At 40.2% G+C, this 27,244-nt stretch overlaps 1 protein-coding gene across 3 annotated transcripts in view; it reads right to left on the reverse strand.

Moving 5' to 3' along the window:
* nemf (nuclear export mediator factor) overlaps window positions 1-27,244 on the reverse strand; it is a 132,777-nt gene that overhangs the window by 76,515 nt on the left and 29,018 nt on the right. For all 3 annotated transcript variants that reach the window (XM_087989746.1, XM_043697353.2, XM_087989747.1), the window contains exons 7-11: window positions 12,832-12,921; window positions 12,490-12,563; window positions 7,559-7,629; window positions 7,396-7,471; window positions 4,589-4,651 (exon numbers count right to left, since the gene is read on the reverse strand). In XM_087989746.1, coding sequence (XP_087845872.1) covers window positions 4,589-4,651; window positions 7,396-7,471; window positions 7,559-7,629; window positions 12,490-12,563; window positions 12,832-12,921 — 374 coding nt within the window. The remainder of the gene's footprint in view (window positions 1-4,588; window positions 4,652-7,395; window positions 7,472-7,558; window positions 7,630-12,489; window positions 12,564-12,831; window positions 12,922-27,244) is intronic.

Here is a 27,244-nt window from a genome sequence, read left to right on the forward strand (position 1 = left end):
AAATATCCAGGTGACCTTGGAATGAAGTGGATACCAGAACGATCTCTGTTGCCACCAGGAGCACCCTAACCCTCCCCAAACTCCAAACCTAGCTCAGTAACCCTATCCAGGAGCCTTTGTTTTCAGAGAGATGATATGATACCTGCTCTCAGTCCTAAAGACCACACGTCAACGACTACTTAGCCAATGAAGCATTGTTATGAAGTTGAAGACATGCGCTGTACCTTTAAGAGAGAGAATGCTGTTCTGAACTGACAGATTACAGGCGCCTGTGTATCTGCCTAGATGGCAGTTTCAGAGTGTACTGGAAAATTGAAAATATGTAACACTGGCTGTGAAATGGATACCAGAGTTTTGGTTGCTGTTTTGACAACAATTCGAATTTAACCAGTTTAAACTATGCCCCGGGATACTAAAACCCAATCACGTTTGATGTTATTGTTTTGCCAACATCAAACTAATGAGATGATCTGATGTGGGGAGTATAAGAATGCAGACATTTTGAAATTTAGTCAGAGAGCAACCGCCATAGAGAGATGAATTCCCGTAGAGCTAAATGCACATCTAATAACATGCTCTTTATGAAATTAAGAAAAAAAACCTTTTTAATCAAAGGTATCTTTTCACGCTAAGCCTATTTACAGCGAAAAGAAAGACAACAACCCAGGGAGATCAGCAGTAGGAAAACTGAAGACAGCCGGGAAGACAAAGGCGGTGTAGTTTTGAGATTAAATGAATGTAATTTTAATATGCTGTCATATTGGAACAGCATATTTTATAGAATGGGGTCAGATAGTAAGTAGTTAAGAAAAGGGAGGCTTGGGTTTGTAAATCGTCGTTGTTTAGTGTTCACTATTAGAGTTAAGATAATAAAGAAAAGAAAATTTCTTTAAATAGTGGAATTTAGGAGTTCTCGGTCACTCACATTTTAAAAGGTGTTTGGTTTAATTAACAGGGACTTTGTAACAGTTTTGAGTGAATGTATTTTGCTTCATTGACTCAGATTAGAAGATACTAATCTGGACACAATGCACTCTCAATCAGTCTTTCATGAAATTAGGTCAGAATTTAATGATACAAGTGTAAAAAAAAAAATCAACATTTCTGAACACATTATGTCACATCTCCATGGTCATCACATCATTCAGAGGTGAAACTTAAACCCAGCCAAACCTTTTGGGCCAGGTGTAGAGGTAATACACTGTGCCACAAGACCATTTATAATTGAAGTTCCTGCAGTTGACATGGTAGCACATTCTGCTCTGTGTACTGAAGACAGACAAACACTATGTAATCACTGTACCATGATTATTGGATTAGCTTTTGAGAATGCCTCACATTCCAGTCCTGAACTCCGTTCTCTTTCAAAAGGTCAGTTATTCATTCCTTCCACTTTGAGAACTGCTTTGTTGACATCGAAACCAGTTGCAGTTGATTTTTGGATCCATGTGGTGAGGTCAGTGCAGTAACTTGAATCCATCTACAACACCCCAAAAACCCTATTCTTCATTGCTCCTTTTATGTAGTACCCCCTTTTCCCCTAGCGTCCCTTCTCCTTGTTTCAGATGAGCTGCTTTAAGTGACTATCAACATCTCAATTTTACTCGTACCAACATGCAAATACTTTTGCTGGCTCTGCACCTTTACATATAGAGACAAGAATATAACAAATTGCCTTTACCTCCAAACACCCCACTTCATAACTGTGAAGTATCCCTCTCGCTCCCTGTGACTGTGCTCAATGACTGAGGGACTAGCACAATTAGCCCAGTTCTCAGACATGAACTGCCAACACCACAATATGGATGTCAGTTGGACCCAGTTGAATGACCAAGACTAATTTTGTTTGACTGCCAGGACTAACCCTGGCCCGAATCAACAGACTGAAGCAGATGACACAAAGATAGGTGGAAGGACAGGTAGTGTTGAGAAGGTGGAGAGGCTGCAAAAGGGTTTGGACAGGCTAGAAGCATGAGCAATGAAGTGGTAGATGGAATACAATGTGGGGAAGTGTGAAGTTATGCACATGGTCAGTAGAATAGAGATACAGACTATTTCCTAAGTAGGGAAAGGCTTCAGATATCTGAAGCACAAAGGGGCTTGGGAGTCCTGATTACGGTTAACATGCAAGTTCAGATGGCACTTAGGAAGACAAATCCAATGTTAGCATTCATTTTGAGAGGGCTAGAACACAAGAGCTGCTGAGGCTGCATAAGGCACTGGTCAGACCATATTTAGAATATAGTGAGCCATTTTGGGTCCTATATAGGAAGAATGTGCTGGCCTTGCAGGGGTCCAGAGGAAGTCTACATGAATGATCCCAGAGATATAGGACTTGTTATATGAGGGACAGTTGAGGACTTCTCATCTGTACTTGATGGGAGTTTAGAAGAATGAGGAGGGGATCTCACTGAAACTTACAGAATACTAAGAGGCCTGGATAGAGTGGGCATTGAGATGTTTTGACTAATAGGAGGCTAGGACCTAAGGGCGCAGCCTCAGAATGAAGAGATGATCCTTTAGAATTGAAAAGAGGAGGAATTTCTTCAGCCAGAGGGTGGTGAATCTGTGGAACCCATGGCCACAGAAAGTTGTGGAGGTCAAGTCACAGTGTATTGAAGACAGGGATAAATGCTTGGTTAATAAGGGGGATCAAAGATTATGGGGAGAAGGCAGGAGAATGGGTTTGAGAAACAGAGTAGCCATGATCAAATGGTAGAGGGGACTCAATGGCCCAAATGAATAGTCTGCTCCTTTATCTTATGATCTTGTGGAAACTGCTTTCATGTGGCCAAAACCCAAACTAGAAATAGCCCAGCTCTTGGACTGAATGTGGCATATTCCCTGGCTGATGGGAGTCTGTATTTGATTCACTAAGCACACCTGGCTTTTCCCATGCACACATTGTCACACTCTTCAAGCATATACAACATGTTTGCCACATAAGCTGATGTTAACACATCACAATGCTGTAAAGCAACATGTAAGAGCTTTCATGGTCTCCTATAGCCACAAGTTATTTATCTTTACTTCTGTGTAGAAGCTTCCTGTTTAGATACAAACTGCTTGGTTTGTCTTGTGCTAATTTGTCACTTGAGAAGCTAACGCTGCTGTCTCAAGCACCACTGTGAAAGAAAAGCTGTAACCTCATTATGCCCAAAGTGGCATCTAAAAAACTGATGCTGGCATTGTGATTTTGCCCCGATGGCTGGAGTTATACTTCAGAGATCCATTGTGCCTTAGGCATTATAGAGGTACTTATATAATGTCTAAGGCACAATGAGCACAGTGAAGGTGTCAGAAGAGGCGGTGGAAACTGTGTTCTCACCTGGACTAGAGGCAGAGTACCAAAAAGTTACCAGGTATGCACTTAGTTTTTGCAGTCAGATTTCTGAAATGTCAAGAATCTCAACTGGACAGAAATTATTTGAAAAGGTAAAGTTAATTCTGTTGAGTAAGGTAATTAATGAGATGCAAATACATGAATACAGACTTCTCATTACCTGATAGTGAGAAGGTGATCTAGCTATGGAAGGAGGGAGGACTGAATTGCAAAAGGTCTTCTCAATAGCAGGAATTTTATTTTTGGGTTTTCACTCATTTAACTCATCACACTCGCCAAAGTTTGCATTCTCAGAGTGCAAAATTGCCCAACTGATTGCAGCCCTTTCAACTGTTGGTCTCTTGCCAAAGTTTGAACATTTTGGTTACAACAGCAATGGGAAGAAGCATTCTCATTTGAACCCCACAAAAGAAAAACAATAAATTGCACTTATCAGGTTTATCAATTGAAAGATGCTTTAAGCAGAAAATCTTGATAAAATTTTCTCAATATTATATAAAGAAAGAAAGACTATTAAACTGAATTTAGGACATTATGAAACAAATTTAGGGGAAGCGCATACAGTTATCAACATTTCATAGATGGAAATGTGTTGCTGGAAAAGCGCAGCAGGTCAGGCAGCATCTAGGGAACAGGAGAATCGACGTTTCGGGCATTAGCCCTTCTTCAGGAATCTCCTATCAACATTTCATCCTCAGCCACATGATAGCAAAGGAAGATATGGGAACTTGACCCACAAAACAAAACACAATCCGGTACAAGGAAGAAAGATTTACCTTGATGGGTGCTGCATATTTCTAGGATAAACGGGAGCTATTCTGCAAGGAATTGCTATATCTTAAAATGGAAGGGCTTTAATTTAATGGCTGAGGATCACTTTCTTTCTAGACAACAAAAAAATTGAAAAATAAAAATATTTCTGTAAATGTAATCATGAATGTTTAGTGTCACTACAACCACAATGCCTCAAAGATGAACAAGAGAGAAGTCGCAACAAATTTGGCAAAATCTCACAGGATATAGATCACATGGCTAAACTAGCTCATGCTAGTATTTATGCCCCACTTACGCCAAAACAATCATAAGTTAGAATGCTAAAGGTATATCTTCAACATGGAAAACTGCATGGAATGACTGTGCAGCTAGCTGCTGAGAGAAGACACAGAGAAATATCAATAATGCGCAATTACAGAATTTAAAATAAAACATAACTTTTCAGGGCTGTAATAACCAGTCAAATCTTACCTGTTGCAAAGCTTTTAAGTCTATTTTCTGGCTTTCTAGCTTTGAGTAAAACTCATCAACTGCCTGAACAAAAATAGATTTTACAATGTCAGTACAAAAAATTAAAAATTAGAATTAGAATCCCTACAGAGTGCAAACAGGCCCTTCGGCCCAACAAGTCCACATCGACCCTCCGAAGAGTAACCCAGACCCATTCCCCCACCCTATGTTTACCTGACTAATGCACCTAACCTATACATCCCTGAACACTAGGGGCAATTTAGCATGGCCAATTCACCTAACCTGCACATCTTTGGATTGTGGAAGGAAACTGGAGCACCCGGAGGAAACCCACGCAGACACAGGGAGAATGTGCAAACTCCACACAGTCGCACAAGGCTGGAATCGGTCTTTGAACACTGAGTGTTAGTGAACTATTTAGCTCAGAATGTACACTAAACCCAAGCCCAATCCTGCCTTTACCTGTACTTCCAACAGATGCTGTTTCGTAACTATTAAGAACAGAAACTCTGTAACCAATAGACACCAAAACCAGCTCAGTAGTCCTGTCTGCATCCCAATCGACATAAAAAAACGCAATACGGACCAAGCTGGCTTTTATGGCCCAGCTTTCATGGATTTATTATTGGAGTAATACTTATGTGAGTTTTGTTTCCACTTCAAAATGAATCACAATTTTGTCAAGGATTTTATTCTCTGGTATTAGACAAATAATTCAAAGATTTTTCCTTCTATTTCAAACTCAAAAATAAGCAACCTGCAAAATTAATAATTTTCCTTTCATACTCAATGTTTAATGGCAACAATTTTTCACTGAAATTTTATTTACAGCACATACGGTAATCTATTATCTATAACATCCCATTAAATGTAATTATAAATGCCATGTATTTCCAGTAATGATTATAGTACAACAAATGGAACAAAATGCCAGTCATTGTTTTATATCATTTCACCTGTTAAGTAATATATGGAATGTAGGGAGAACTAGCCATTTGGATACAGAACTGGCTCAAAATGTAGGAGACAGAGGTTGGTGGTAGAGAGATGCTTTTCAAACTGGAGGCTTGTGACAAATGCTGTGCCGCAAAGATTGATGCTGAGTCCACTGCTTTTTGTCATTTATATAAATGATTTGGATGTGAACTTAGTACATATGGTTAGCAAGTTTGAGATAACACCAAAATTGGTGATGCAGTGATCAGCCAAGAAGGTTACCTCAGCGTAGGATCTTGATCAGATGGGCCAATGAAATAATTGAGATAAATATGAGGAGCTGCATTTTGGAAAGGCAAATCAGGGCAGGACTTACACACTTAATGGTAAAGTCCTGGGGAGTGTTGCTGAACAGAGAGACCTTGAAGTGTAGATTCACAATTCTTGGAGTCGCAGGTAAATGGGACAGTGAAAGTTGTATTTGGTATTTTTGCCTTTACTGGTCAGTGCATCGAATATAGGAGTTGGGAATAGGTTTTGAAATAGTGTGCGCAATTCTGGTCTCCCTGCTATAGGAAGAATGATGCGAAACCTGAAAGGGTTCAGAAAATATCTACAAGGATGTTGCCAAGATTGGCAGATTTGAGGTATAGGGAGAAGCCAAATAGGCTGGGGGTACTTTCTCTGGAGTGTCAGAGGCTGAGGGGTGAGGTTTTACGGAATTTATAAAATCATGACGGTCACAGATAGAGTGAATAACTAAGGTCATTTCCCAGGGCAGTAGAGTCCAAAACTATAGGGCATAGGTTTAAGGTGAGAGGGGAAAGATTTAAAGAGGGACCTCAGGAGAAACATTTTCATGCAGAGGATGGGTGCTTGTATGAAATAAGCTGCCACAGAAAGTGGTCGAGGCTGGTATAATTACAACATTTAAAAGGCCTCTGAATGGATGGAAGAGTTTAGAGTGATATGAGTCAAATGCTAGCAAATGGGACGAGATTAATTTATGATATCTGGTCAGCATGGACAAGTTAGACCGAAGGTTTCCATGCTTTCCAGCTTTTTGAGTCATAGGGATCAAACAAAGAGATAACTGCAGTTAACAACAGTGTACATAATCAATCCCCATGACAGAACACATACGAAAGGGAACATTCACCTTATATTTTGAGCAAGTATATTTAAATCCTAGATATTTCTTTCCAGTTACTTTATTTAAGCATATGATTAGACGACTGATTTCTTTTAAATACAGAATTAATGATAAACGTGTTACTGGCAACGAGGAAGTGCTCGTATTTTTTTAGCTTTTTTGCAAGCATGTAAGCCAGATGCTCTCAACAAAAAGGTAATTCAAAGAGAGTTGTTGGAACTCTTGTGTATATCACAGCCAAATAATCCCACTAGAAAACAGAACTGCTGTTTAGTCTTTTGCCTTCATTTTTGCTGGAGTAGTTACTCTGATACTGAAAAGCTAATCTATATCAAAACTATATATTAACATTAATCCAAAATGCAGAGTGCAAAAAGAATTTTGAAAGAATAATGAGGACAATGGAATAATAGTCAAATTATAACTAAAATCATACAATTAGGGTCCATGTAAGATAGTGCATTTCTCATGAGAAGCCTTGATCCAAACAACTTCCTTTCTCCTGCAATGTGAACACGGATTTGTAACAAAACCTTCTGTTTGATCGTGTTACTGCATGCACTTATTGAAGAAGTTATCCTATTTGTACGTGTTACAAAATCAGTGTTAGAAACTGACATTTTCTAACCAGGCATCCCACAACATACCTAAATACGACTGAATAGCTAACAAAATAAAATTAAGAACAAAAAAATAAAATCCAGAAGGGTATTATCACCTTATCAAATGAGTCGAACACTATGCAAGAATACTTTGCATGCTGTTCATAAAGAAACGGATGAAATTCCTCATAGCTGCAAAAGAGAAAAACATGTGTTTTTTTCAAAAAAAAAGGACTTTCATCTATCGTTATAGTTCAAAGCAAGAGATATGACACTTACGTTAATAACTCCTCAGGTGGTTTGTCTGGATCCAAACTTGGCTTTCTGTCTTGTTTCTGTATTATATAACCCTAACCAAAAATACCAAAAAGGAAAATATGTTGTTGTAAGTCTTTTAAAATTTTAATAGCTGTCTTCTTTAAAACTCTCAACAAATCAGCATGAAATTTACCAAAAACTGGCAAAAGTCTCAATTTCAGAGAGTTCCATAGAAGTTTCTTTGAGCTCTAATGAGTTATCTCACCCTTTTCTCCACTGTTGACCTCATTGCATACACACTATGCCTCAGTCATATTCACCACTGCCAGGAACTTCTGAGATTCCTATTCCAGCCCCACTTTAACACCACCAAACGTGGTGCACACAAGTGTACTAGGTCAAGCACTGTGAGTCACGAACTACCCTTTACAGTTGCAAGGTTTGAAGAATTAGTCCAGAGATGGCCAATGAAGGCAGGTTAGCATCTCACTTTGCCATCAGGGACCTACAGGACCTAGTGGATGGGGTGATGAAATGGAAGACCATCTTATTTTCTCAGGACTTTCAGAAACCATGGCACCAGACCCCCCATTCTAAAGTTGTCATCTGGTTCATGCAAACACAAGAATCAAAAAGGAATTGGCTGTTCAGCTACTCAACTCTACTCCATCATTTAATAAGATCATTGTTGATCTGATTGTAACTTCAAATCCTTATCTCTGCCTACCTCTGATAACCTTTCAATCCATTGCTGTACACAAATAGTGTGGTGTCCATGGCAAGTATGTACTGTAATTAAGTGTCACCTATCTCTTTGCTATCTCACATTCACTCTAATTCTGCAACTACCTCCACCTCCCACTAAAGCTCATGGTCTACCATTCTCAATACTATATGCAATATCTACCCTCACAGCCCCCAGTGCACCTGACTCAGGATGCCTCATCACTTTTCCTACCTGCGTCAACACTAACAGTTGTGCCAGCTACTTTTAGCTCACTGAAATCTTCCATTTGTCTCATTCCAGAAGAAACTGTCCTACAATAGGAGAGAGTGCTTGAAGGTGGGTGGTGATGTGCTCAACATCCATATTCACATTCCTTACAAAGGAGAGAATTCTTGCCCCACCAGAGGACTGTGACAGCTGACATGGTGATGCTGAGGCCTCCATGTCCCAAAAATGAAGAAAGATCACTGTCAAGTGTGATGCAGCTCTCTCATTATTGCCACTGCAACTATATTCTTAACATGGCCGAATCTCTACTTCTATTTTGCAACTCATTCCCTCTTTGGTCTACCAGTGGCATCTTTACATTCTCCCCTTTGAAAAAAAGAAGCACCTCTGGACAACCCACAGCTTCAGTACGCCTTCCAATTGTGTGGAGCAGAGGCTCTGACGATCAAACTGCATTCTGCATGGACAGTACCAGTATGAATCCCAATACATCACCTGCATGAAATGTTGATGTGGAGAAGCCATACTATGGTTTTTGGTGGCCACAGTGGAAGACAGTGTTTAATCGCAAATACTCCAGATAACACATGGCATTCTGACCTCTACCTCTGGAAGGAGTAAAGCTCCACCACGTCATTCTGGGCTTCATGGCATTTTAGGGAAGACAAACAATTAGTCCCTTCTGCATCTTTGTCACATCATCAGGACACCAGTAGATGGAAGCACTGCACTAGTGGGAAGGGGCTGCTGGAGGTTGATGATGATCCTAAGCTTTCAGATGCATGCGCTTCTCATCCATTCACATAAAGTCATACAGTCACAGCCCTTAGCGCAGCGGCCACAAGGATGACAATAGCTTTTGCACCGGGATCTACTCAGCACAATCCAAACAGCCTATATGGGTAATATTAGAAACAAAGTATCACCTTGCTAATATGATTATTCAGCAGTCTCTGGACATACAAAGACATTGTCTTCCAAGCATGGAGATATAAAGGTCCCTAACAAGGCGGCCAGGGAGCTGCCTCTTGATGGATGTTGCACATCATTGTCCTAATATAAATCTGTACTGCACAGGTGTCTGTTTAATTCTATTGCCCTTTGAATGGCATCATATCGCCTCTCCCTCAGAAATGCGCTCTGAAGTGGATGTTTGCCCCCAACGTACCAATGGCATGGCAGAAGGATTACAATGAAAACATTCACTGCATTCCAAAGTGCAGCACTGAAGTGGAGGGATGTATTCTAAGTGAATAAGATAGGCCATAATGATGTGATAAGGCCAGTATTTGTTTGATGCCATGCCTCATGGACAAGGGGATGCAGTGCTCACTGCTCATGGAACCAAACCTGAGACGTTAAGGACTGGTGTCCAAGATCAAGGCCAGAGCAACATGTGGAGATGTGCGTCAGGGACCCCACATAATTCTGGTGCCAGGAACTGACACCATCTAGTTTATTTCCGATGTGTGGGAGAATAGGAAAACATATATAAATGAGGGACATTTGAGTCATGGTAAGATGTAAAATTATGCAAATAGGTTTTTCACCACTCACCAGTGAAATTCTCACCTCACCTTTCCAAACCTGGTTGTAAAAACAAATCAGGCTTTATTTTCCTCTGTCAACAATGTCACTTTTCTGATCTTACCATATTTTCCCCAACAGACTCACCATTACCCACATGCTTAGGTACTGGGAAAATTTAGTCCATCTTTTGTTTTACTTCTTCCAGTGCCATCTGCTTTGGCCTTGCACCGTGAAACATTTTGTCATTTAATCTCTCCTGTCCTCCAACATAATGCAGCCTTTTCGTTTTTGCACCATACTTCTCCTTCCACTCAAAATTAAAATGTCTAACTGATCCTAATTCTGATAAAGGTCACAAACTTGAAATGGTAATACTATCACTTTCCATGAATGGTGCTAGATTGGATTTCCAGCAATTTCTGTTTTCATTTCATATTTCTAGCATAGGCAGTTTTTTTTTGAAAGACAATCACACCCCGACTCTCAAAAATTAACTACAGAAAGCAATGCCAGAAAAAGCTGGTTAATTATTCATACCACTTTGTAAGTTTTAACTGCTACTATGTAGTAGAGACACAAGAGACACCTCAGCATCAAGTTTGCATGGTGAACAAATGGCTCGCATCATATTTGAGAGATTTCCGGTAAGGCCAATCTCGTAGCATGTGGAACTGTAGGAACTCAACGTATACACTGACCAGTGAAAGTAGGTTTGACAGTACTGGAGAACCCCTGGCAGATTTCTCATGTAAGAGATCAAATAAAGGTAGCTCATTTGATTGCTCCATTTCAAACATGCTTTAGGATGGAGCCCATGAAATATGCAAGAGATAGGAGTGCAGGTATCATTCCATCAAACACACTTTTCTCATGGAATCCAACAAAGACACTTGCAAGAGCGGGCCAAGGGTTCCCACGTCCACATTATCTATTTTGGCAAACATAGTATCATTGAAACTTAACTCAACTGCAGCATTAGTGATGCTGAAATAAGAGGCATCAAAGCCACCTTACAAGATAATGGCTACCTCATGCATGTAGTTTCCCACTGTATATGGCATAGATTCATGAAAGTTCTTCAGGCAGGAACTCTTGGCCTTGAAAACTGCCCACTGTACCTCACATTATAATTTAACAGATGAAACTCACTGTTTCACTCTGCTGTCATAAAGTCACAAATGGACTAACACGATACTGCTATAAAGTTACACTCTGTGCTGTATGAATTTCAGTAGCAGTGTAATGCCAACTACACAGGCCATACACCTCAAAAACTGGCAGATCATATCAAACAGTGTGGCCCTTTAATTATTCACTACAAGCAAGGTACTGACTAAATCCAACCAGGAGAAAGTGAGGACCGCAGATGCTGGAGATCAGAGTCAGGTTTGTGATGCAGGAAAAGCACAGCAGGTCAGGCAGCATCCTGACCTGCCGGCAGCAGAGAGCAGGAAAATTGACGTAACTTACAACATAGCATTCAAGAATAATTGTGAATCTGTACTTGGGCAACATTTGCTGGATAATCTCATCTGCAAAGAATTGCACTGACAACCAATTTATTATTGTCACTCAGGATCATTGCGCTGTGCACGTACACATACTGGAAGCTACATATATTAACCCCTGTCCTTTGAAGGCAGAAAAAAAAAGTACATGCACTGCATCTGTTCCAACTCAACAAAATAAATGACAGCCATTTGCTGATTCATTTCTTAGTGTACTGTCCTAGCTAATTAGAGTCAGAGTCAATTTCCTGGTTTAAATGTAAACCAAGTCTGGCGGTTACATGTCAATCAGCATCAATGGGTGCTTTTCAACAGCAAAACATCCACCACAGTCTGTCTGGCAACTAGTAATCACTCTCCTCTCACATAATATAAATGCAAGTTTATTTTTCTTTGGATTGGTACTTTTGCAAATTGTCTCAATGAGTGCAAAATGAAAGGCAAAATAAAAAGTCTTTTTTCAGCATTATTCAAGAAGCATGTTAGTGAGCCTGTATTTTAATCTCTAAAATCCTCAATACTACATTTGGTACAATAAGTGGCACCTTATTAATATTTAATTTGGTTCATCATTGCTGTTAGCTTGTAAATTGCATACTAAAACCTAGAATTTATTCACTTCTCATTTTGTTAACCTGATGTGCAGCCTGAAATGTTCTGTGAGCTTGCACTCTGCCTCAAAATCACTGAGCTTTTCCAAAACACTAAGCCCATTTCCATTCAGAATCTGTTCACTACCATAATATTATTTTAACCAAGAAGTATTTTCCCACATATTTTAAAATCAACTACATATTTTTACATTACTTTTCCTAGCTATATCCAAAATTAGCGATGAGCAAAGCAGACACTAGACCACAATGGTATCTGAGACAGAGATATCCAATTACAGAATGGAAAATAACTTGCAGAAAAGAGGGCAATTTAGTAACACCAAGGAAATTATTCCACATGATTACCTGTCCTTTAAAGTTAGCCGTCATCTCCATAAAATCCTCAGCCGAGTGTAGAGCAGCCAAAAGTTTCACTCCATCTAGAAATAAAAAATTAAACCTAATATGATCAAAGAAGAATTTAACGTGAAAAATGAAGCAGAAAGAGAAAATATGTGCAATTTCAAAAAAAAAGAATTTTTGCTTTTATTAATCAAGTGATTACAATTTTTACTATAATGTGTAATTAATTTTAAAAAGTCATGAATTTAAATGCTAAAATACACTTTATAAAAATAGTTTGAATAGCACTACAAAAACAAGCAAAATTCAAAAAATGGAGATATTGCATTGCTCCTACAAACTTACCTTTAGACAAATCAAAATCTTCGCCTACTTTTGTGTTACTCGAGAATCCAAATTTCATCAGGCAATGTTCAATGAGTGTTGCTCCACAAGCTTTAAATAAAAGTATTTTGATAGATTGAAAAATATTTTGATCTGGAATTTGAAATTTTCTGTCGAATTTGTAAAATTGTTGGCCACTTTAAATATACTTAATTGCAGGTTCAATGCTGAATAGTACATTAATCACATGCTACACAGAGTTAAAAATGGCATTCTAGAATTATTACATACAGGTGTATCAGTCCAAATATTCTGGAAAGCTAAATAAAACAAAGAACTGTGGATGCTGGAAATCTGAAACAAAAACAAAAAGCGCTGGCAAAACTCAGTGGCTCCAGCAGCACCCATGGGAAGAAAGCAGAGTTAATAATTTAAGTCCAGTGACTCTTCATCAGAACTGAATTACAACATGTTAATTCTGCTTTCTCCTCAGATGCTGCCAATTTCACCAGCAATTTCTGTTTTTGTTTCTCTGGAAAACTGATGCTTTCTTGCACTGTTTAGATGTATCTGGGAAGCCAGCATTCTGCCCTGGTATCTAACATGACATAATTATAGTTTATAAAAAGGTAAAGTTCTTGGGATACAGTGCAAAGCATCTCTCTCTCTGAGCCAGAAACTCTGGGTTTGAGTCCCAGTTCAGGTTTTGATGGTCATGAAAGGCACACGGTAGACAAGGGGAAAGAGGTGCTTTAAATAAAGTCCAATGCAGCAAGTTAAGCTTGCTTAAGGTGGAGGAGGGATTCCTTCCCGAGCAGTCACTGTTAAGGACTGGTGACAATCGGGAGACTTTGAAGAAACAAACAAATAACAGCAAGAACATTTTAATTTTATAGCAAATAGTATACAAGTATGACATGGCAGCACAACTATGTAGAATGCCCAACCTGTGACATGTGGTAAGCTGTGGACAGTTCACATGATCTAGACAAGCACATGTCACTAACTACAGATTTTGGTGCTTCATCAACAGCTGGAATCTCGACGGTGCATCCATCAGGCACAGAACTATGTAAAGTAGTGCATCCAGAAAAATTGGGTAGGGGTGTGCAGGGAATGGGTGACCACAAAGTACTCCAAAAGAAGCTGGGCAGAAAGAAGAGTGCACAGCCAGAGGTCATGATCCACGCTGGCGTCCATGAAATTGATAGGACTGGCTATGTGGTCCTGCAGTCAGAATTTAGGCAGCTGGATACAAAATTAGTAAGCCGTACCCCAAATTATTACCCCAGCAACCATGCAAGTGAGTAAAGATAAACAAAGGATAAAACAGATCAGTGTATATGTAGCTGGAAAGTTAGTACAAGAGGGAGGGCTTTGGATTCTTGGGGCATTGGAAACAATCATACCTGTACAGGCCAGACAAGTTGCACCTGAACCTAGCCTGGGACTGAACTCTGGCAGCGTGCTTTGCTTACGTTGTTGGGGGGAATTTAAACTAACTTGGCAGGGCTGTGAGAATCAGAAAATATATAAGCGAGTAATACCATGGCGCACAAAAAAGGATAACAAAATTAAATCTGGTCGGCATGGAAGAATGGGACTGAAGGGTCTGTTGCTGTGCTGTACATCTCTATGACTCTATAACTCTAAATATATATGAATTCACAGAGTATAGTCAATAAGAGAGATAAGTTTCAAGTGCAGAATTATAATACTTAAACAGGGACATGACTCAAGTAAGGATAGGTCTGGGTTTACATACTCCCCACTGGCCTTTGATAAATTATATAAAGCTAATTTTGTGCAGTCACTAGATAAGACAGGACCTTAGGCACTTGGAGGATCTTGGGCTTGGGGGCTTGGACTTCCTAGATTTTGGATAATATAAATTAAGTTCCTTACTCTCTTATATCGCTGATTGGACTTGCCAGGACCCACGGTCAATCTGGTTGGACATCAAGGCCTCCCAGACAAAATGCCCCCTCGTCAATTTGTTGCTCATGGACGGGATGGGAACTGTTGTGGACCACTGAAAAAATCAGATTGCCCTTGGCAAGGTTAAAGCATGGACAATGATGCAATAAGGAGAGGACAACCTACAAGGAACTCCCCCTTTCACTCCCATAGTAGAGCTTTGAGATTCCAGCTGGGATTGATGGACTCTGGCTTTGGGCTCTGGGAATCTAGGGGAGTCTCCTGTTTGGGACATTTGTTTGACCGGGGGGAAGGGGAGGGGGTCATGATGTCTTTCGAGCAGCTGAGTCAGAGGTATGGGCTATGTAGGAGGAACCTCTTTCATATCCTTCGGATTGGAGACTTTGTACAGAGGGGAAGTACATTGATGGTTGGTCCCTGTGGGTCAGGTATAAAGGGGAGTGTGCTTCGGTCTATGGGTGCTCTCTCAGTCAGCACCCTCTGTCATTTGTTGGGAGGTGGTGTTCCGAGAAACATTGGGTGGTTATGTGGAATCTGGATTTGGGGGGTTGGGGTGGGGGGTCTCGTCAGAGGTGTGGGAGAATGTTTGGGAGAACATAAGGAGGATTTTTGATTTGTAGTGGCCCACAGGCTGGGCGATTGAGGGTAACCCAGAGGTCATTTGGCACCAGAGCAGCTTGCAAAGTTTGGTTCAGGAGCATCCCCAATGTGCCCCAAATGTAAAACAGATGTTAGCACTCTTGCTCATTGCTTATGGTCATGCCACAAGCTTCGTAAGTATTGGGGTGCCATTGAGCGTGTTTTGCAAGGGGTCTTGGGAACTGAGGTTGGGGTGGAACCGGTGTTCCTCCTTTTGGGCTTGCCTGGTCTCCCTTCTTTGGGAGAAAACTGTTTAGTGTTCTTTCATTCTGTGTGAGGAAGGGCAATCTGGTGAGCTAGGTGTCGGAGAATCCCCCAGGATTCTCAGGGTGGCGTAGATTAGTTGTAGAGCACATCCCCTGGACCTCCTTGCAATTGTGTGCACCAGAAAATGGAACTCTTTTATAGAGCAAGGCAGCCCTTTCTGAACTACATAGCTGCAGACTTGTCAGCTAAGCTGGTCAGGGCCTTGTGTAGTCATGAGGGCTAAGTCTGACAGCCTGGGGACCACTGGGAGGAAGAATCCTGAACAAATATGGGTATACCTACTGATGCTCCTGGTGGTGGGGAGCTTTAGTGGGATTGCACTGACTGCGGTAACTTAACTGAACGTAATTTAATTTACTTTGGTTTAACTTGGTTTAATTTAGTTTTCTTTTAGTTATTTGTTGTACTTTGTAGGTTTTTTCTTCTTTCCTCAATGGTTTGTGGAGTAGAGTAGTAAAAGGTTGTTATGATGTTTTGTTATGATTTTGTAGCTTTGTAAAAAATTTAAAATCATTTTTCTTCATAAAAATATTTACAAAAATAAATTCCCCACTCTATATGGTGTGTAGAAAAGATAGGAAAAGAAAAAGGAGGCATGATTTATTTTTGATTCAGGAGAGTATTGTAGTGTCGCAGAAAGAGGATTTCTCAGAGTCTTCACAGACAGAGTTGATTTTGCAGGAACAAAGGGGCAAGAAGGGCGCAATCATAATGCACAGCATAGTCAACAGACCACCAATTCGTGGGAAGGGTGCAGAGGAAGATATTTGCAAGAATATTATAGAAAGGTGGAAATAACATACAGTAACTGCAATGATGAGCTTTACTTACCCAAATACAGACTGAGGTAGTGATAGTGTAAAGAGCACAGAGGGACAAACATTCCTAAATTGTGGTCATGAGAATTTTCTACAGCAGTACTTGTTTACAATAAATAAAGAATACAATAAAGAAGGCACGCTAGACCAAACTCTTGGAAACAAGGTGGGCCAGATACAGCAGGTGTCAGTGGGAGCAGCACTTCAGGCATAGAAATCACAGCATCATACAGTGCAGGATGACAGTGGGATAGGTCAATCCAAATTAAAATAATTCACTGGAAGACAGCTGACTTTAAATGGGGTTGGAACAATGGGTTGGATGCACTGGAACCAAGGGGGAAATACCTTCAAAGAGATGGTTCAGGCATGGTTGAAACAAAGGTAGGACAAACAACCAGAGCTCCCTGCTTGAAAAGGGGGTAGAAATTAAGATCGAAAGAAAAAAAAAGTGTGCTAATGACAGGTGCCAGGTACAAAATACAATATGAACCAATCTGAATACAGAAGGTTCAAAAGGGAAGTGAAAATGTAAATCAAAATAGGAAAGATAGATTCAAAAAGACTGTCAGCAAGCAAAGTGAAATCTCAAAGTCATCTGCAGGCACATATGCAGGAAAAAGGAGTACAGTATGATTTGAGATGAAAAAGAGTATTTACACATGGCTGAGGTGTTAAATTAATACAATGCGTCATTCTTATAAGGAAAGTGATACTGCCCAAGTCAGTGTGACAGAGAAGGACATTCAGTCATTAGGACAGTTTAAAATTGATAAGATGAAGTTAACATATTGAATATGCTGTTTGTACTTAAATTTGGTAAAGCACAAAAGCTACACAAGATGCATCCATTCATATTGAAGAAAATGAAAGCAAAAATTGAAGATGGCTGCAATTTTTCAGTATTCCTGGAGTACTGCTGGAGAACTGCAAATGTCACACCTGCATTCAGAGAAAGATTACATGATAAGCCTAGCAATTATAGACTAATCAGTTTAACTTTAGAGGCGGGGAAATTTCTTGAAACAATTATTCAGGGTAGAATTAATAGTAACATGAAAAAAGGTGGGTTAATTAGGAAAAGTCAGTATAAATTTCTTGAGCAGAAACTGTATTTAACTAACTTGGAGTTTTGAGAGACATAACAGAGAGCGCCAATGAGGGCAATGCTGTTGATGTGGTGTCTATGGACTCCGAACAGGTGTTCAATAATAGTGCCACATAGCAGACTAAGAAAAGTTATAGCTCATGAAATTAAAAGGGGCAACAGCAACTGGGATTTAAAAATTTGGGTAGCAAGAACTCAGAGATTCAGCACAAAACAAAAGTATTCACTCCTGAAGGGTGTGCAGGAACAGAGAAACCTTGATGTATACGTTCATAAATCACTAAAGGTGGCATGGCAGTTCAAACGTTTTACACCAATGGATCTAGGGGTGAGAAATTGCAGTTATGAAGATAGATTGTCAAAGAGAAGACGAGGATATCTGACAGAAACATTGAACGCTGGAACAGGTTATTCAGCCCATCAAGCCTGCTCCCTGATTCAACATGATCATGGCTGTTACCAGATTCAAGTCTCACCCTCCTGCCTGCTCCCCATACCTCTTGATGATTTAATTTGCAGAAATCTACTGTCTTCTTAAACCTATTCAATGTCTTGGCCTCCAAAATCTTCACCCTCTAACTAAATTCCTCATCTCAGTCCTAAATGGTCTACCTCATATCCAAAGACTTTGATCTCTTGTACTAGACGTTCCCGCACAGCTTTATAAGCATTTTATAAATATCATGATATTCCCAGGACTTCACTGCAGCCCTCGTTTGGCAAGTATATCCATTCTTAGTTAAGAGGACCAAAATTGCATACAGTACTCCAGTCGGAGCCTTATTTCAGCTCTGTACAACTGCAGTAAGGTATCCTTGCTCCTCCATTCAATCACTTTTGCAATGGAGGCCAACAAACCATTTGCCTTCCCAACTGCTTGATGCACTTAAAGTTCGATTTCAGTGACTGGTGTACAAAGCCACCCAGTTTCTATTGTAATCGATAATTCTCAGTCTATCACTGTTGTATAACAATCTGCCATTTCATTTTCCTGTCAAATTGGATAACTTCACACTTATCCACGTTATACCAGCATCTGACATGTATTTGTCCATTTCGCTCCGCTTATCCAAGTTGCATTGAAGCTTCATTACATCCTCTTCACCACTCACAATCCCACCTAGCTTTGTGGGTAACAAACTTGGAAATATTGCATTTGATTCACAAATCAAGATTGTTGATATGAATGCAAATAGCTGTAGCCCAAGCACCGAATCCTGTGGTACCCCATTAGTTTTCGTCTTCTATTCTGGAAAAGACCCATTTCTTCCGACTGTTTCTTGTCTGATAGCCAATTCTTAATCCTTGCAAGTATATTACCCCAAACCCATGTTCATTAATTTAATCTGGTTGTATGTTTGCTCTCTGAGCGTGTTCTCAGACATTTCGTCACCATGCTAGGTAACATCATCATTGAGCCTCCAACAAAGCACTGTGTGCTGTCCCGCTTTCTATTTAATGTGTCTAAAGGTGTGGTGGGCGATATCACTTCTGGTTCGGTTTCTGAGACATCAGTAAATGAGGTCCAAATCTATGTGTTTGTTAATGGAATTCCAGTTTGAATGCCAGGTCTCTAGGAATTCCCATGCGTGTCTTTCTTTAATCGGTCCCACAACTGATGTATTGTCCCAATAGAATTAGTGTCCCTCTTCGCCTGTGTGTGGGGATACCAGTGGAAGCTGGTCATGTCTTTAGTGGCTAATTGGTGCTCATGTTTCCGGCTCGTCTGTCCAAACTAATGTTTGTTGTAGTCCTTGCAGGGTATGTTGTATATGGTGTTTGTTTTGCTGGTTGTTGGTACAGGGTCCTTTAAATTAATCAGGAGCTGGTTCAGTGTGGTGGTAGGTTTGTGGGCTACCATGGTGCCTAGAGGTCGGAGTAGTCTGGTCATCATCTCTGAGATGTCTTATATATGGCAGTGTGGCGAGAGTCTCTGGGCATGTTGTGTCTTCCTGTTTAGGTCTGTTGTGCAGGAATCAAAAGGGCTGCGCTAATTGGATACCTGTTGTTCCTAAATCCGTATAAGTGTTTTTCTTCGGCTTCTCATAGTTCCTGGGTGCTGCAGTGTGTTGTGGATCCTAAATAACGTCCTGATGCGGGTCCATTTGCGCATGTTGGGATGATTGCTCCTGCTGTTGAGTATCTGGTCAGTGTGTGTGGCTTTCCTGTAGATGCTGGCCTGCAGCTCTCCATTGGCTTTTCATTCTACTATGACGTCTAGGAAGGGGAGTCTGCTGTTATTCTCTTCCACTTGGGTGAACTTTACATCAGTAAGGATGTTGTTTATGCATATGTGGGTTTCTTCTAATTTGTTGTGTTTCTTGATGACAAAGATGTCATCCACAGAGCAGACCCAAAGCTTGGGCTGAATCGAAGGAAGACAGTAGCACCAACACTAAGCAGAAAGAAAGAAGAGAACACCCTCAACATATTTGTATCATCAGCCGTCACAGGTGAGGTGCCAGAAGACTGGAGGTTGGCTAATGTGGTGCCACTGTTAAAGGAAGGTGGTAAGGAAAAGTCAGGGAACTATAGACCAGAGACCCTGACGTTGGTGGTGGGTAAGTTCTTGGAGGGAATCCTGAGGTACATGATGTACATGTATTTGGAAAGGCAAGGACTGATTAGAGATAGTCAACATGGTTTTGTGCGTGGGAAATCGTATCTCACAAACTTGATTGAGCTTTTTGAAGAAGTAACAAAGAGGATTAATGAGGGTAGAGCGGTAGACGTGATCGAGATAAAAACAATGACTGCAGATGCTGGAAACCAGATTCTGGATTAGTGGTGCTGGAAGAGCACAGCAGTTCAGGCAGCATCCATGGAGCTTCGAAATCGACGTTTCGGGCAAAAGCCCTTCATCGATATAGACTTCAATAAGACTTTAACAAGGTCCCCCATGAGAGACTGGTTAGCAAAGTTACATTTCATGGAATACAGGGAGAACTAGCCATTTGGATACAGAACTGGCTCAAAGGCAAAAGACACAGGGTGACGGTGGAGAGTTGTTTTTCAGACTGCAGGCCTGTGACCAATAGAGTGCCACAAGCATCGGTGCTGGGTCCACTACTTTTCATCATTTATATAAATGATTTGGATGTAAGCATAACAGGTAGAGTTAGTAAGTTTGCAGATGACACCAAAATTACAGGTGTAGTGGACAGCGAAGAAGGTTACCTGACTACAATGGGATCTTGATCAGATGAGCCAATGGACTGAGGAATGGCAGATGGAGTTTAATTTAGATAAAATGCGAAGTGCTGCATTTTGGGACAGCAAATTTTAGCAGGACGGAAACACTTAATGGTAAGGTCCTAGGGAATGTTGCCAAACAAAGGCACCTTGGAGTGCAGATTCATAGCTCCTTGAAAGTAGAGTCGCAGGTAGATAGGATAGTGAAGGCATTTGGTATGCTTTCCTTTATTGGTCAGAGTACTGAATACAGGAGTTGGGAGGTCATGTTGTGGCTGTACAGGACATTGGTTAGGCCACTTTTGGAACATTACGTGCAATTCTGATCTCCTTCCTATCAGAAGGATGCTGTGAAACTTGGAAAGGTTCAGAAATGATTTACAAGGATGTTGCCAGGGTTGAAGGATTTGAGATCCAGGAAGAGGTTGAATAGGCTGGGGCTGTTTTCCCTGGAGCTGTGGGGTGAACTTATAGAGGTTTATAAAATCATGAGGGGCATGGATAGGATAAATAGACAAAGTCTGTTCCCTGGGGTTGGGGAGTCCAGACCTAGAGGGCATAGGTTTAGGGTGAGAGGGAAAAGATATAAGAGAACCAAGGGGAACTTTTTCCACGCAGAGGGTTATACGTGTATGGAATGAGCTGCCAGAGCAAGTGGTGGAGGCTCAAACAATTGCAACATTTAAAAGGCATCTGGACGTGTATATGCATAGGGAGGGTTTGGAGAGATATAGGCTGGATACTAGCACATGAAACTAGATTGGGTTGGGATATCTGGTCGGCATGGACAAGTTGGACTGAAGGATCTGTTTCCGTGCTGTACATCTCTATGACTCTACGACACTGGAAAGGAAAACTCTGAAGGTCTCAGAAAAGACAGAAATATCGTAATCCTACTGGCAGACAAAGGGCGCACGACTGTCATCCTGACTAGAGCACAATATGTTGAAAAACCAAACACACTATTCGCAGGTACCAATACCTACCAACAGGTGGCGATGGACCTGACTCCACAGCTATAAAACTGTATTACAATAATCCCTGAAAGAACTACACAATACAGGTGAAATTAACAAGGCAGACCTCCAAAAGAATGAAATCTTAAGGATCCAACACACCCTGTTTCGACAGATTACTGAAGGTACACAAACAAGGGACCCACCTCAGACCCATAGTCTCACTTCCCGGTATACCAACATACAGACTAGCAAAAGGAACTACAATGTAAACTGAAAAACCTAGCAGAAGACTCAACCCACTCCATCCAGAAATTCCTTAACAAAGACACCACGGTAGAGGACACGGTCATGGTTTCCTTCGACGTGAGAGCCCTATTTACATTAATAAAAATTACCTTAGTTAATGAAACACTGGCCTCATTGCTCGATGGATAAAGGACACAAACACCTCTCAGCACCAACTTCATCAGCAAGGACAGCATCCTTAAAATAGTAGACTTGTGTCTCACTACCCACTTCACCTTCAACGACAAGATCTACAAACAAATCAATGGGATGCCTATGGAATCACCAATATCAGGACTCTTAGCAGAAGCAGTTATGCAGAAGTTAGAATGAACAGCCCTTCCTGCGATCCAGCCAAAGCTTTGGATCCAATATGTCGATGACATCTTCGTCATCATGAAACACAACAAATTAGAAGAAATCCACAAATGCACAAACAACATCCTTACTTATAAAGTTCACCAAAGGGGAAAGACTCCCCTTGCCGGATCTCACAGTAGAGTGAAAAGCCAAATGGAGAGCTGCAGATCAGCGTTTACAGGAAAGCCACACACACTGACCAGATATTCAACTATAGAAGCAATCATCCCGACAAGCACAAATGAAGCTGCATAAGGACATTATTTAAATGATCCATAACACACTGCAGCACCCAGGTACTATGAGAAGCTGAAGAAAAACACCTATAAAACGTATTCAGAAACAACGGGCACCCAATAAGCACAGTCCACCAATTCCTGCACAACAGACCTAAACAGGAAGTCAGAGACCCTGCCATACGTCAAAGACATCTTGGAGACGACGACCAGACTACTCTGGCCCCTTGGCATCATTGTAGCCCACAAACCTTACATCACACTGAACCTGTTCCTGATTAAAGGACCACATACCAACAACCAGCAGAACGAACGACATATACAAAATACCATGCAAGGACTGCAACAAACATTACATTGGACAAACGGGCAGGAAACTAGCCACCAAACGACATGACCAAGAACAAGAGGGACACCAGTTCGACTGGGACAATACATCCATCCTCGGACAAGCTAAACAAAGACACACACTGAACTCCTAAAGGCCTGGCATTCAAACTGGAACTCTATTACATCAAATCGGACCCCATTTGCCAACCTCTCAGAAACAGAACTGGAAGAGATATCACTCACCACAGAGCAAGGCACATAAATAGTAAGTGGGGCAGAACACCAGTGTTTCATTGAAGGCTCACTGATGATGTTACCTAGCATGGTAACGAAATGTCTGAGAACAAATCTACCAGCTCAGCGAGCAAACGTACAACCCGAGCTACAAATCCTCTCCAAAATCGCATTAAATTAATCTCTTAAATTGGATTTTATTAAAGGCTTTCAGAAAATCCAAATACACTGCATTCATTGATTTTTCCTTTTCAGTTCTATTAGTTTCATCCTCAAAAACCTTAATAGGTTTGTCAAACATAATTTTCCTCCAGAAATCCATGCTTTGTCTAATCCCTTTAATATATTCAAAGTGCCCTGTTATCACACTTTAAAAAAGATTCTAGAATTTTCCCTACTATGTATGTTAAGATAATCAGAGCCTGTAATTCCCTACTTTTCCCTCCGTCTTTTTGACAACCAGCATATCCACTATTTCCAGTACTCTGTGATGCAGGTTCTAAAGTTCTGGAGGTTTATCAGTTTTAAGTACTATTAATTTCTCTAGCACCACCTTTGTATTGATTCTATTTGCCTTTAAATCCTCCTTATCATGAGACCATTATTTCTTTCAGAAAGACAGAACTAAAATAGTTGTTTAATTGTTTTATCATTTTTTTTTGCTCCATGTTATCAATTATACTGTTCCAGACTGTACGGGACCTGCATTTGTCTTTTTTTAAAAACATACTTATACAATCTATCACAGTTCACTTTTATGTTCCTTAACAATTTACATGTTTTGTGTCTTACATTGTTTGGTTCTTCTTTACTGAATTCTAATTTGCACCCAATCCCAGGCTAACTAAATTTTTCAGCAATTTTATATGACTCTGCTTTGGACTGAATACAATCCTTAATTTCTTTTGTTAACCATATTTTTCCTGTTGTGTTTTTGCATAAGCAAGCAATATATAACTGTCGCAATGTATGCATTTGTCCTTTAAATGTTAGCCACTGATTGGGTAACTTCATTGAAAGTCATGACAATCAACCATAACCAACTCACCCTCATACCTTTGTAGTTTCCTATGATTGGATTTAGGAGTTTTGAATTGGGCAACTTCACTTTCTGACTCAATGAAGATTCAAATGTTTTGGTCCCTCTTCCCTAAGGAACCCTTCACAACAGGATTAATTAATTAATTAATGCCTTCTCATTGCACAATGCCAAATCTAGGATAGTCTATTACTAATTGATTCATTGAAGTACTGTTCTTAAAAAGATATTGCACACAATCCAGGAATTCATCTGCCACAATATTATTGCTAATTTAGTTTGCCCAGCCACATGCCGATTAAAATCATCCATGATTATTAACAGTTACCTTAGTTGGAGGCTTCTCTAAGTTTCCACTTAATGTTGAGCTCTATGTTACCTCTATTGTTTGAAGATCAATAGATAATTCCCAATGTTTTTCATTCCTTGCTGCTTTTTAGTTCCACCAAAACCATTTCTAAATCTAGGTTTCTGTGTCAACATCCTTCTCATTGCACTGATTTCATCCTTTAGTAACAATGCTACCCACCTCCTTTACCTTTAGGCCTGATCTTCCGAAAGACTGAATAGTCTTGAATATTCAGCTCCTAACCTTGGTCACCAGGCAGCCATGTCTTGGTATTCACAATTACATCAAACCCATGTACAACTATTTGCACCATTAGTCTGTCCACTTTATTGCTAATGCTGTACATATTCAGATACAATGCCTTTACATTTGTCTTTTACACATCTTTGCATGAGGAGGGAAGGATAGAATAGAATAGGATAGAAGGATAGAAATAGAATTTCCATAAAAGAATTGAGAATGTGAAAGTATAAGATAAAAAAATCATTTGCAAAAGAAGCAAATGTGATGCTGAAAATCTTTTTTTCACAGAGTAATTAGTCTGCAAGTATGGCAGAGATAGGTTGAAATGAGGCATTAAATAGGGTGTTAGATGATTGTATGAATACAAAATGTGGAAGACTATGGCAAAATGGCAGGAGAATGTCACCAAGTCATAATATTCATCAGTGCACCAGTGTTGTCCAAATGGCTTCCTTCTGCACCATAACAATTCTGCATTCAAAATATAGTCAAATTAGTTCATTATTGACCTGTAAATCCTTCCAATACATTTATAGTTGATAATGGAAGTGGGAAAATCTCCTCATCAGTTATGTTTAATGTAGAGTAGTGCCCCCAACCTACAGCTTTTGGTGACAGGCTGGTGTCCTGCTCTAGGAAAATACACTTTAGGAAACAGACCCAGATGCTTTATTTGCCTCATAAGCCACTAGGTATAGAGTCATATAGATGTAAAGCACAGAAACAGATCCTTTGGTCCAACTCATCCATTCCAATCAGATATCCTAAATTAATCGAATCTCATTTACCTGCACTTGGCCCATATCCCTCTAAACCCTTCTTATTCATATACTCATCCAGATACCTTTACATGTTGTAATTGTACCAGCCTCCACCACTTCCTCTGGCAGCTCATTCCAAACATTCCACCACTCTCTGCATGAAAACGTTGCCCCAAGGTTTTCTCTTTCACCTTAAACCTATGCTCTCTTGTTTTGGACTTCCCTACCCTGGGGAAAAAACCTCGGTTAATCACTCTGTCCATGCTCCTCATGATTTTATAAACTGCCATAAGATCACCCCTCAGCTTCCAACACTCCAGGGAAAATAGCCTCTCACTTTTGCTCAAACCCTTCAATACTGGCAACATCCTTGTAAAACAACATCTTTCCTATATCTGGGAGACCAAAATTGAATGCAGTATTCCAAAAGTGGCCTAACCAATGATTTGTACAGCCACAAACAATCTGATATATTTTAGATATATTTTTAAGCTATTTTACATTAATGTGGCCCATGAGAAGTAATCAACTTGCTATGAACCTTTGAAACAAAAACTTAACTTCCTCATAACAAATTCTTATAACATGGGAAGCTATCTTCTCAAAATTCCGAATGAATTTGAAGAATAAATAGGAGAAAACTTAGGTGACCAATACACACCAGCAGCGAAAATTGGGCTAAATGGTTATTTCTATTATGTGTATTTTATGTAACTCAACTTAGTTTACTTACTGGCCTCGAATGAAACACGATATCAATCATATGGGAGAAAATAAAAAGAAAGCACCTAAATTAGCCCCCAAATTATTAAAGTTCAACTGCTTATTGTAGTTTCTGATTATAAGATGTGGACGTCACTTGGGGGCCAGCATTTATTGCACATTCTTAGTTGCCTTTGAGAAGCTGGCGGTCAACTTCTTTCTTGAACCACTGCAATCAATGTACAGTACATTGACCCACAATGCCCACGAGAGAATTTTGACCTAACAACAATAAAAGGAACAGTGATATATTTCCAAGGTGGCAGTGACTGGCTTGGAGGGGAACATGCATGTGGTGGTATTCCCATGTATCTACTACACTTGTCCTTCTCAAAGGAAGTGGTTGCAGGTTTGGAAGATGCTGTCAAAGGATCTTTGGTGAATTTCTGATGCGCAGCTTGTGGACAGTAGCAGCAGTGTGTACTGAGTGTCAGTGGTGGAGAGAGAATATGTTTGTGGATATGGTGCCAAACAAGCAGGCTGCTTTGTCCTGAGGAGTATGCTTCTTGACTGTTGTTGGATCTGCAAATCAAGCAGGTGGACAATATTCCATCACATTCATGACTTGTGCCTTGTAAACAGATGATGCATAGGCTTTGGGGAGTGAGGAGGAGAGTTACTCTCTGCATTATTCCTCAGCTCTTACCTGCTCTTGTAGCTACTACATTTATATGGTGAGTCCAATTGACCAAGTATTAATTTGTTAAAGGGAAATAATTTTTGAATAATCTAAATGAGGTACCCAGAGGGTTTGATTTAAGGACCACTAATTGTTGTTTATAATTGACCGAATTGTTTGGGCAGTACAATTTAGAACTTTATGGATTGTATAAAACTTGATAATGTCATAAATATGACAGAGTAACAGACTTCAAGAGAATGTCGAAATAGGCAGACACAATTTAGTGTAGTGA

The sequence above is a fragment of the Chiloscyllium plagiosum genome, unplaced genomic scaffold, assembly GCF_037043375.1.
Source record: "Chiloscyllium plagiosum isolate Xiang-an unplaced genomic scaffold, Cpla_swu_hap1 HiC_scaffold_8, whole genome shotgun sequence".
In the NCBI taxonomy this organism is placed as follows: domain Eukaryota; kingdom Metazoa; phylum Chordata; class Chondrichthyes; order Orectolobiformes; family Hemiscylliidae; genus Chiloscyllium; species Chiloscyllium plagiosum.